The 12174-nt window shown below is 51.7% G+C and overlaps 1 protein-coding gene across 5 annotated transcripts in view; it reads left to right on the top strand.

Moving 5' to 3' along the window:
* The window catches only part of HCN4 (hyperpolarization activated cyclic nucleotide gated potassium channel 4), a 150225-nt gene that overhangs the window by 97211 nt on the left and 40840 nt on the right, over nucleotides 1-12174 (top strand). For all 5 annotated transcript variants that reach the window (XM_017816794.1, XM_017816795.1, XM_017816796.1 and 2 more), the window contains one exon: nucleotides 4771-4932. In XM_017816794.1, the coding sequence (XP_017672283.1) occupies nucleotides 4771-4932 (162 nt within the window). The remainder of the gene's footprint in view (nucleotides 1-4770; nucleotides 4933-12174) is intronic.

Raw genomic sequence — 12174 nt, 5'->3', positions numbered from 1 at the left:
GCAGTCACATCCCAGCCTGGCTGTGCAGTCACATCCCAGCCTGGATGTGCAGTCACATCCCAGCCTGGCTGTGCAGTCACATCCCAGCCTGGATGTGCAGTCACATCCCAGCCTGGCTGTGCAGTCATATCCCAGCCTGGCTGTGCCTGCCGAGCCTTCTGAACTGGGGAGCTCAGTGCAGTGGCAGGGGCTGTGTGGAGGGCCCAGGGCTGGCAGAGTGTGCCTGGAGGGAGCTGCCTCCCTGCACAGCACTGCCCCAGGGTCCTCTCCGTGGAGCACTCCAGCCTCTGTGGCCCCAGACAGACAGTGGCACGGCCCTCCTGGATCACAGGAATTCTGGTGGGCTGTTGTTTGGATAGCCCCACCAAGCCATGTGCCAACACAAAACAACATGCCTAATTAAACACTCAGCTTTGATTCCATCACAGCCCTGCTTTCACTGCCAGAGCCAGGCCCCACTTCTCCACGGGGTCCTTGATTTCTTCCAGCTCCAGAGCTGAGGTTCAGGGAATGCTGCAGTACAGAGCCCATCAGGGAGGACTGCACCGAGTCACTGGGGGCTGACAACATTTCAGATTCATTCTGATAGGATCCCGATAGCTTGTCCCCTATAAGTGGGATTTCCAAGATGGAGCTCTTACATAACTGGAGATGACTTTGTTGAGGGAAGTTTTGGTCCTTCCACTTTCCCAAGCTGTCCTTTCAGAAAGCATGCAATGTGTCCTTCAGCTGGAAGGACAGAACTGATTTTCTAGCAGGGATTCTGAAACCACAGCTTGTTTTGGACTGTCAAGAAACAGGGATATAAGCTCTGTCAAAGAATGCCCCTGCAAAGAGGTGATTTGAAGTGTGAATCCATGCTTTGCCCTTCTCCTCCTCTTCCTTCCCAGTCACAGGCAGCAGAGAGGCAGAAAGCACAAGCAGTTCTGGGGTGAAGGAGGTGTGATACTCTGGGACCCAGCCTGGGTCGTGTTACAACAGGACAAAATCCCTGAGTGCTAATGATGAAAACCAGAGAAGCTCCAGTTACCACTCATGGACCAGCTGTTCTAGAATGTTCCTTCCCCACCTCTCCCTGGCAAGCTATAGAATTGCTGTAGGGCACTGCAACACTCTCCAGCACATTCCTGGAGTCAGTATTCCCTGGAACACAAGCATCCTATTTGCAGTAGGATCTTCTCAGGGGAAGGTGTTTGTTCACACCCTTGCACAGTTATTCCTGTGTGCTGCACCACCAGTGTTGCCTGGATTTCCCTTGCATGTGAATGCAAATGTGTTCCAAGGAGGGGCCATGAGCTGGTACCTCCTGAGACCGACATTTGGGATTGGAGTTGTTTTACCTGCAGTTCAGACATTTACACTTGGAGTTCATAATCTGGGCTTACTTATGGGAATTCCTGAGCCATGGTGCATCTCCCCAGGTTAAGCTGTGCCACAGACCAGGTGTGTCACCCTGGGGGTGTATCCTTCCAGAGACTCCAGTGAGACAGCCCAACCATCATATAAGAAGCTCCATATCCATTCACCTGCCCCCCGAGCCATCCACTCCCTCAGGCTCTTTCTGTGCTTTTAATCTATTATAGGAAGAAAGGCACTTCCTCAGTCTGACAGGGCTTCACCCTGTCCCTGGCTGGAGTTCCCTGGGTTACAGGAGGGTTGGAGCTCTTTGAAAACACACAGAGGTGTGAGAGGAAAAGTCATTAGCACAGTAAAAACCCTGGTGACACAAAAGATCCATTCAGAGGTGCTTCTGCAAAGTGCTGTTCTGGCTTCATTAAAAGCACAGCCCCTGGCTCTCCCTCCCACAGCCTGGAATCACTTTGGGTTATCTAAATGAGAATGATCAGTTCTGCAAGGGGGAGAAAAAAGAGGAAACCAGGAGGAATTATTCTTTATGAATTATGTGTTCAGCTTTCATACTGACCTATTGAGTCAGCACTGAGAGCTGGTTTTCCTAGAACAGCCTTTCATGCTGGATTTTGGATATGCTTTTCTTCTTTTCAGCCCAGAAATACCACTAGAATGGCCTTTCTCACACTGACTGGCACTGTGGGCTCCAGCTGCATCTTGGATGCAGCAGAAATAATGGAGTTTAGCAGCAGTTATCCAAATCATTCATCCTTCTGGTTTCCAGCATCCTTCTGTGGCTCCCTCCCAGCCTGGATTGAGCATGTTAACCCCGCTCCGAGCATGTGACCTCGTGGCACCCTGATTAGGTGGGGAAGTGTTAATATCTGGTGTGGAAACAGGCATCCAAATTGAACAGCCAGCTCCGACAGCACAGTGATGAGCCAATTCCAACTGGCAAACCGTGATTCCTTTCCTTGATAACAGTGATAACAAAAGTTTTCTGCCTTTTTAGCTCTTGAACTGACTCACTGTGGGAGGAGAGGGGGCTCATCCGTGGTACAGGCAAATGTGGCAGGTACCCAGTGCCATGGGTGGTGGGAGGGGCAGGACTGTTGCTGTTGGAGCAGCCAGGAGTTGTATGGATTTAGCCATACAGTCACACAACACACCCGTGGCCTGTCCTAGACACCTCCTGACAGGCATTTCCCTCAGAGTCACCTTCCCCTCCGGAGGTGATTCCCAGGGGAGTCACCTCAATCCACCTGTGCCCAGGCTCGGAGGAGCCCAGGCTCTGCTGTCTTACATACACCTGGGTCAGGGTCTGTGTCCCTTCTGGCCACTGCCTGTGAGGAAGTTGTGTCTGCAGGTTTATTTACATCCCAAGAACTGACAGTTAATCCTGCCACATCCCCAAGGAAATGGTGAGACTGGACAGGTGTCACTGTGTGCTTTGCAGGGCTCATTGGAGGTCAGCTGTACAACACACAGGTTCACACTGTGGAGAGGTGTGGTGGCAGGGCAGGGACAGGACGTGTGACTGGGCAGGGCTGGAGCAGCCGAGGTGTGAGGGCAGAGCTGTGGAGGGGACAGGGCAGGTGACACGTGGGCCAGAGTGGAGGGGCTGTGAGAGGGCTGTTGGGGAGTCCAGAGAGAGCACAAGGGGCTACTCAAGCTCTGTGGGAAGCTTCAAGCAGGATTAGGACAGAGCTAAATGAAATAATCCTGTGAGGGAGCACCGTCCTCAGGTCAAGGAGGAAAGGCAGGGATAGAGCTGGGACATGCAGCCTCACCCGATTCACTGTAGTCTTCTTTGCTCCTCAATTCCTCTACTTTTTGTTCCCTTCCATTAAATCCGACTAGGACATGGTGTCACCAGACTGCAGGCTGGGCTGCACAGCAGGCAGTCTGTGTGTGCCTTCAGCCCGGGCAGGGCTCCTGAGCAGGCCTGGCCCTGGCTGTTGACAGCAGGGAGTCTCTGCTCCGTTCACACACTGTTGGCCGAGTGTTTCCCCCTCCTCTGCCAGAGACTGCAGGTCTGTGTGTGTGAGGAGCAGGGATTCACATTCCTCCACGTGAGGTTCCAGGGCAGGACACATTGGCAGGGCTGGGCCGTGGCTGTTGGACCTCCATCCATCCCAGCACTGTCCAAACTGCCCTGGTGACATGGCAGCACGTGGGGAGGATGCCAGATGTGTTCAGTGTCCGTGTTTTCGGGGGATGCACTGGAAGCCAGCACACTGTGTGGTCCTTACAAATCCAAACCACTGCCCTGTGCCAGGCTGAATCGCAGCATTATTCAATATCCTGAGTTGAAAGGGACCCACAAGGATCATCAGGTCCAGCTCCTGGCCCTGCACAGACACCCCAGCAATCCCACCCTGTCCCTGAGAGCATTGTCCAAATGCTCCTTGAGCTCTGGCAGCCTTGGCGCTGTGCCCACTGCCCTGGGGAGCCTGTTCAACAGTGCCCAACCACTCTGGGGGAAAGACCTTTTCCCAGTATAAGGAAAGTCATCTCTCTCCATGAACTGTGTTAATGGCAGAAGAGGCTGAGCCACACAGGGCCAGCAATCCCTCTGCAGAGCCCACCTCAGGTAGGGAAAACTAAACCTGGATGGATACAGAGCTCAGGGTAGGAGCCACCACATGCCCTGTGTTTCTGTCATCACAAAGCTGGGCATTAAAGAGCCAAGCAGCCCAGAGTCCCCACAACACTCCACTGCAGGGAAAACAGTGTCCCTCATGTGCCTTGGCTGCACATGCAGCCTGGGGATAGGGACCCTCGAGACCTGACTGCAGAGCTGTGTACAGGTTTCTGGGCTTCCTTGCTAAGAACTCCTGTACAGCTCTGCCATGCTTCTCTGTTCCTTGCCTGCCTTTGCTGGGATACAGCAGAATACAAGAAATACAAGAAAATAGATGAATCAGATCCTCTTCTAGAAGTCTCTGCTGAGTTTGAAGCTGTTCTTTCTTGCATTTGATATGTGCAGAGACTGCAGCTGACATCCAGTACAAAGACAGCTGCCACCATGGGTCACTGTGTAACATATATTCAGCAAGAACAGAAATCAAAGAAGGGCACTGCAGTTAAAAGATGTAATGATAGAGTTTATTTCCGAGGAGTGGCTAATGTTCCAGAAATATTTGCAACCAGCTTATTTTATAAAATGAGTTATGGAGCTTTTAATGTTAAATTAGAAGGCAAAAACACAGGGCAAGAGAGGTGAATGATTATGATTTTGTATTTTGGTTTTTAATCTGTTTTTCAGCTGGTTCTGCTTGCATACTGTGCCTGACCTGAGCTGATGCAGCCTTTTCTGTCACTTTAGCAAGTTCTTGACCCTGATACTGCGTCTAATTATGTTGGGTTGGTTGTTTTTGGGGAGCTGCCATCTAATCTACTCTCTGTCGGCCCCTGCAGATCTTCCACATGACCTACGATCTGGCCAGTGCCGTGGTGAGGATCGTGAACCTCATTGGGATGATGCTGCTGCTGTGCCACTGGGACGGCTGCCTCCAGTTCCTGGTGCCGATGCTGCAGGACTTCCCCGACGACTGCTGGGTGTCCCTGAACCGCATGGTGGTGAGTGCCAGCCCCGCCGGGCCCTCGGTCACCCTACCCAGCGCCCACATGCCATCCGCCAGCTTCCCAGTGCTCCCCAGTATCCAGCGCTGCGGGCACCGAGGCGCCTGGGAGGCAGAATCCTGCAGGGAGAGGTCCCGGGGCTGCGGGGCAGGACCCGGCCCGGCAGAGCTGCTGCGGGTCCTGCTGTGGAAGGCAGGAGCCAGGCTCCCCCTCCTGGCTCCAAACAGCAAGGAGCAAGGGTGGAAACGGTTTTCTAATGGCTTCGGGGCATCCTGAGCCAAAGGAGGAGACAGAGGGGGTCCTGGAACCCTAGCTGGGTCTGATCCATCATTCACATCACTGGTCCCAAAAAACTGTGAAGCCCTCTGCTCCATATCCTCTTGAAGGGTCGGTGTGATCACCCTCCCTTCCCTCCATGGAGCTGCACAATGTCCCATTAGGGTGGGCTCACACAGACCCTGCCGGGCCACAGTTGGGCCTCCCGTCATGGGATCAGGAGCCAGATTTCCCAACGCCATCCCAGGCTGTGCTGCTCCTCTGCTGTTTGCTGTGAGGGAGTTTGATACCATATGGTAAATGCACGGGGAGTTCATGGTACCTTTCAACCATCTTGCTGAGAATTCAGGATCTTTTATTGAAAGGGACAATGTCCAGTTGATTAAACAGCAAAAACTGACAAAGCTTAAAAAATTGCCTCTTATTGCAGCTCTTAACCTCCAGATTCCCCCAGCCAATTTCTTCTTAAAAAAAAAGGAAATAATCAGGCACTCGGGCAGAACAGAACAAATGTAAAATGTATAAGAGCTGTGCCAGCTCTCCATGCCTCCCACATGCAGAGCTGTGGGCACTTGCTGCCTGTGCCTGAGAGGAGTGAGCATCCATGAAAAAGTCATCTGTTTGGGGTTTATTTACTCATTTCTTCCCTCTGCAATAATCGTTCACTTCCTGCTGCTGAAAGGTGCCAGACTGACAGCTCTGGAGTCTGGAACCCTCTATTTATCTCCAGCAGAAGAACAACCCATGCAGCAGCTGCCTGGTCTTCCCCCATGCTGCCTTTTTATTATTTATATGGCAGGAGCAATCAAAGATCAGGGCCCCCTTGTGCTGTTCAGGTTCAAGAGGACACTCAGCTCCTCACCCTGGGGAGCTCAGAGGTGCAGGCTGAACCCATCCCCATCCCATGAGGAGACTTGGTTGTGGTGCCCTTGCAGGACAGGCTCAGAACAGCACATCTGAACCATGTTTCCCTTATCCCAACATCCGGCTGCTGGTTGATGGCAACAACTTCTCTTTGCTCTTCCCATCCATCCCTTGGGGAAGAGGTAAAAGCTGGGGTTGCAGCTGCCATCAGGGTAACTGTAGTCAAGGGCAAAGGTCTTGAAAAGTGGCAGAAGGCAGGACAGAGGAAGAAGAGATTTAGCCAAGGCACCTTTCTAACAGCAACACTTGGGAGAGTGGGAAAGATGCCTTCCAGAGGCAGGAAGGCTCAGCAGAAGCTCCAGGAGGGGCAGGGTACCATGCTTCTATCTGGAGCAGAGCTTCACTCATGCTGCAGTCTTGTCTTCCCAGCCTTGAGAGCCTGTGAAGCTGGGAATTAAACTGGCCTTGTGTGACTTTTCTTCTTCTTTGCAGCTAAATCACCTTCTTTTTTTTTTTTTCCACTTAATAGAAGTGGAAAAAGAATTATTATCTCTGAAAATGGAGCCTCAGGAGACTGGGATTGAGAACTGGAGAGATGGTTAAATGCCCCACCTATAGTTCAGGTGGCTTCCACTCCAGGAATATGCCAGCCCCAGAATAGCTTGAGATGGGAATATTTAAAAAAGAGAATAATTAGTTCTTCTGGAATCAGATAGGGGTTTTTTTCTCACAATAATGTTCTTTAATCTCCTGAGACAATTTCCAGATGTGTCTTTGGGACCAGTGATGGATTGGATGGCATTTACATATGGTCTGAAGTGAAGTAATAGCAGAGGCCACTGAGTCAGGAGCACCAAGAAACTGGAGGTCTGGGCTCTTCTCAGGCTTTGGTGCCAGGATGTTGATGGAAGTTTCCAGAATGGCTCTGTTTGAGTGCTGTGATTGACAGGGTTGGGAGGGGAGAAGCCTGGATGGCATCAGTCTGTGACAGTAGGTTGGATTCTGGGACATTTTGTACTGACCTGGTCATAGCTTTGAGGAGATAAATACACTTGGTGCACGACTGCCCTGATTACACACAGGAGCCACAAAGCTGGGATGGAACCACTGTAGAAAAAGAGGAATCTTCTGAAGCTGCTGCAGGCAAGGGGAGCTGGAAGTGAAGTGCCAAAAGCTTCAGAGGCTTTCTCCTTGAGTGTGCTGGTGCTGCTTTTCCACTGCTCCGGGGTTTCCCACCTAGTCATTGGCAGTCCATAAAACCAGCTCTGATTTCGATGCAGCAGAGAAAGGAGATTCATCACCTCCCATCTGCTTCCTAAAGATTTGATCCTCGTCCAGGGGATTTGTGAAGGGTCTGGTGTTGCCAAAATCATATCAGGGGCTCGATAAATCCCTGAGTCCACTTCATCTTGGTGTTTTATACATGCACCATGTTCCATCTTTAGCAATTGTGAAGGAGCTGGTCTCTGGATGACTCCTGAAATGGCAGGGAAGGATGTTTTCAGTATTAATTGCTCAGCCCCAGTCCCAGGGGCTTCAGCATTAGCTTCCCTGCAGTGCACTTTATTAAAAACTGGAAGCACTGGTGAGTCAGCTGCTGCTGCTCCCCGAGACCCTGGCCTGGCAGCTCCATCCCAGGAACCCGAGCTCTGCTGAGACCTGAAGGCTGCTGGAGACACGTGGCTCATTCCCTGGGGTGTTGAGCTGAACTGATAAACCCTGCAGGGAAGGCAAATATCCCTGTGGCAAACTCAGCAACCTTGCACAGGAAACACTGATCCTCCTCCCTTCCCCCAAAAGGAGGGGAGCAGATTCACTTTGAGCTTATCCCCCCTCCCTGCTCACAGCACTTTCTTGGGGTGTTGCTGATAGAAAGCAGGAAGAGAGAGGGATGCAGCACGTGTTGTGGGAAGACAGAGCAGTCCTGCATGGCTGTGCTGTGTGATTCCTAACTCCCCCAAGCCTCTGGGCCAGCAGGTCCCTCCTGCCCTCCCTCAGCAGACACTTAAATCTGAGTAGTAGATTATCATGCTCTGTAAAATCTGTTAGGGAGCAACAAGAACAGGGCTGCTCCACGATGGGATGTGAGCCAGGAGCCAAGGGCAACAGGCACAGGCAGTGCCCTCACCAGCCAGGGCACAGTCCTGCCAGTCCAAAATCGTGTGGGCAGAGCAGAACTGGTGATAACTGGGGATATTGACCGTTCCAGGGAAGGCAGGGTGACAGTCACAGCCAGGGTCTACCCAGGGAGTCCAGCTGGGAGCAGCATGAGGTGGGAGCAGAGGCAAGGCTGGAAACAAGGGCACAGCACGTGCTCAGTGCCCAGGAAATGGGTACAGTGAGCTCAGGCAAGGTGTGAGTGCCAGGCCTGGAGCAGAGTGTGCTTGGGGGGGTCCCAGGCAGGGCTGACTGGGGCAACTGGGACTGGTGCCCTCAGAGTCCTGGGAAACTCCCTACTGTCAGGTGGAGGCCACACGGAGCTCTCCTTGGAAACAAGCCCAGAACAGGCGTTTCTGTCCTAGGTGGTTTGATCTATCACCTCCATTTCTTCCCCCCAGGTGTGTTTTCCCGGCCCAGCAGTTCCAGCGCTGTCCAGGGGAGGGCAGGGGTGGTCAGAGCCCTTATTTCACGACTGGGTCTGAGGGCAGTGCAGTAGCAAACCCCGAGTAACAGCTCAGTGGCCAGATAAGATCACTGCTGAGACACACACGGGAGCTCACAAGGCTGAAATATGGCCTGTCACCACTACAGCTCCTTAGTTCTCTGAAAAGTTAATGGTGTAAGTCGGGCATCCCATTTTGCCCGTAGACTGTGCCCCAGCCCAAGAAGTTCCAGTGCTTCTCTGTGTCTCTTCTTCTCTCACTAATCTTCTCCAGTGAGGATTCAGCCAGACACACTCAGTGCACATCAGAACCAGAACACCCTGTAAGACACCATACTTTTCCTCGAGCTGTTTCTACACTACAGACACTACAGAACCCAGCACTGCCTTTGAAGAGTTCCAGGAATGTTGTCTCCAAGTATTTAAAGGTGGATCTGAGCAGAGGCATTGCAGTCCAGGCTCTAATCCCAGAGAAACCCTTCTAGCACTGCCAATGTTGATGTTAAAAGCAAACTAGTCTGAGAAAATTCTTCCAAGTAATTTTAACTCCCTTTTGCAAACGCTCTCCGTGCCTGGCATATGTCTGGGATAACATCCCTCTTGACTCTCTGTGCTTGACTCAAGCACAGATCTGTAGCTCCATTTTTGCTTGCTTTGGGATTTGGTTAACAAGGAGTCATTTTTTCCCCTGCAGTTTAAAGCCTCATTTACCTCCCCTCGTGGGCCATTTTAGCCACTCCAGTATATTTGAAGTGGTACAGCCCTCCCACCATGGGGACTGGTGGAGTGGGATATTACATAGGGGTGTGGCTCTTATGGAAAGAAGCTGTGCCAGGAGGAGGCACCTGGTGCTGGTAAACCTGTGTCCACAGTATGTTTGGAACCACCATTACTAGCCTGGCCTAAACTACTGCATTCTTCACCTCCCTGCTCCTCCTATGGAGAACAAAAGGCCTTGAATCTAAAGTTATACTAAACCTATAGGCAAGGAATCGTCACATAGGCAGTGCCATGAGTGAGAATCCAGTGCTCTTTACAGATTGTATCCTAAAGGTCATTGCTCTGAAAGGTTTCCCCTTCACAGAAGTGCCTCTCTTTGAGCAGTCCTTGGTCTCCTCTCCCAGCAGACCACACTGCTCAGGATTTGTTTGAAACACTCTGTGTTTTCCTGCAGCTCTGGCCCCTCAGCCTGTCTTTACTCAGCCATCTCCTCAGTCTGTCCTCACATGAGTGCTGCTCATGGGAATTGAGGTTGGGACTTGTGACTTGCCAGGGAGCCAGAAGTGTTTCTGCAGGCTACAAGGGCTCAGTATGTTGGATGTTAGAGTTTTGGATGACTAATTCCTACAAAACACTGGCAAGCTTCCTTGTAAACAGCACTCCTGAACAGCAAGTTGCTGGAAGAATGGCTTTTAAAACTCGAGCCTGCCTGGTGCCCAGATGTTCACTGCCATTAGAGACCCTGGCAGCCAGTTTTCTAATACATCACATTCTAGCTCAGTTATTCTTATTCTGTCTGCCCAAATTCCCTTTGGAATTTCACTTCAGCATTTCTTTCCTCCCTGCTCTCAATTCTGTTGTGGAGGTGTGCTGCCCTGTTAAACTACTGCCACACTGAACTCAGAAAGCAGCAGCATTTCTGCAACATCCAGTGAGAAATGGGAAAGGAATTCATTTAACAAGGAAGGAATGGGACAGGACACCTGCCCTGCCCTCTCTGCCCCAGTAAAGCTGGACACGTGCTTCCCACTTTTACAGCCGATGCACCATTTTAAGCAAAAGTCGTCTCAGGATTCCAACTTCTCTGCTGAAGCAGGGACAGTGGATGGGCTAAAGCCATGGATTTACAGCCATTCTGTAAGTGCAGGGGCTTTAGCTGCCAGTACTCCAAGGCTGAGGGAAAGGGCCTGTGTCTCATGGAAATGTTAGCACTGAGGCTGCAGGAATGCCTGTGTGAGCTGCTCAGTGCCTTCATGGATCAGAAGTGGGTCTCCAAAATGACAGAAAACATGGAGGGTGAACAAAAATGCCTCCCCCCTCTCCCAGCTTCTTTGGCTAGGACTCTTGGAGCCACAGCCTAGGCATGAAGGAGCAAGAGGATTCACTCCTTTGGCCCTTACACCTGAGGCAGCGCCATGGCCAGACCCCTCCTGCTGCCCTGGACAGAGCCACGGGGGCCCTTTTCCTGGCTCCCCTTTGGGCTGCAGCTCCTCACACACAGGAGCAACTGCACAGCCAGGAGCAGTCACCAATGGCCACATTGTCTCTTGTCCCCTCTCTCTTGGCTCGAGGGTAGTTTTTCCAGGGAAGCAGGTTCCTGCTTTGTTAGGAGGTGAGCCCAGACAGGCTGGCGCCAGCAGTGAGCAGGTTGCAATCTCTGCTGGGCTGTGAATGTGCTGCTTCTCCTGTGTCTGCTCGGCTGGCACTGGTGTGGCTTTGCCCTTCTTGTTGCAGAGTGAATCAGGCCTCTCTTGCATAATGTAACTGAATCTGGCCCGGTAACACTAACCCTGTCTTTGTCCACGTGCTTATCTCCTAACCAGGCATCAGCTCCCTCCAGAGGTCCCAGCTCTATGCCACAGCTCCCATCAGCAGGGCTGTGCTTTGGCACTGTTTGCTACCTGTAAGATGACTGAAAAATTTCCATCTGCATCAGTGGCTCTCAGAGCTGTTTGCAGAGGTCATCCCCACCCACCTCACCGTGCTTGCACACCTCCAAGAGGTGCCCAGTAAATCCAGGGGATCCCAGCTCTGCTGGGCACTGGTGCTGAGGCTGATGAGTGGAGGTCACACAAGTGTTCCTTGGCTGTTCGACCAGCCAGCACCAGGCTTTCTGTGCAGTGACCTTCCCAGTTGCTGTGTCTGCACAGCTACATCCATAACGTTCACACCTTCCTAGGAGCAGAGAGAAGGCTGAGGAGTGCTCCGGTCACGTGCTGCGATGAGTGTCACGTAGCACAGGCATTTTTCACATGCTTTGTAAGAGCAATGTGCGATGACAGTGCATTTACTTTACAAGGTTTTATGGCAAGGACTTGCTAGCAGATAGTACCCACAGGACAGCAAATGTACCTTGAGCTGTTCCATGAACTCAAGCTAATCAGAATAATCATGAATCTTATGCTGGTTTTTCTCCCTGTGCCATGATGTAATTGCTGAGGTGCTGCTTGTGTGAGTTGCAGTGGCAGAGCACAAGGTGTCCTGGAGGAGCCTCTGCCTTCCACTGGCCTCTCCTGGCAGGTTATTGCTGCTCTCAAATGAGACCATTTGTAGTTGTCTGAGCTCCCTGAAAAAAAGCCCCGTTTTACACTGAGAAGAACTTGCTGTCCGCACATTATCAACTTCATTTTCTGCCCTTCCCACCTCCTCAGGTAATGACCACAGATCCTGACCATTTCCTAAATTGCTGGGGAGTGATTTTCCCCACTCTAAGATCTTGCTGCCAGTAACCTTGCTCAGGCAAGGTTTTACCAGTCTTTTACCAGTTCTGCTTTAAA

Source organism: Lepidothrix coronata, unplaced genomic scaffold (assembly GCF_001604755.1).
Source record: "Lepidothrix coronata isolate B3197 unplaced genomic scaffold, Lepidothrix_coronata-1.0 Scaffold58, whole genome shotgun sequence".
NCBI lineage: Eukaryota > Metazoa > Chordata > Aves > Passeriformes > Pipridae > Lepidothrix > Lepidothrix coronata.
This window is presented reverse-complemented; position numbering and strand designations above follow the sequence as displayed.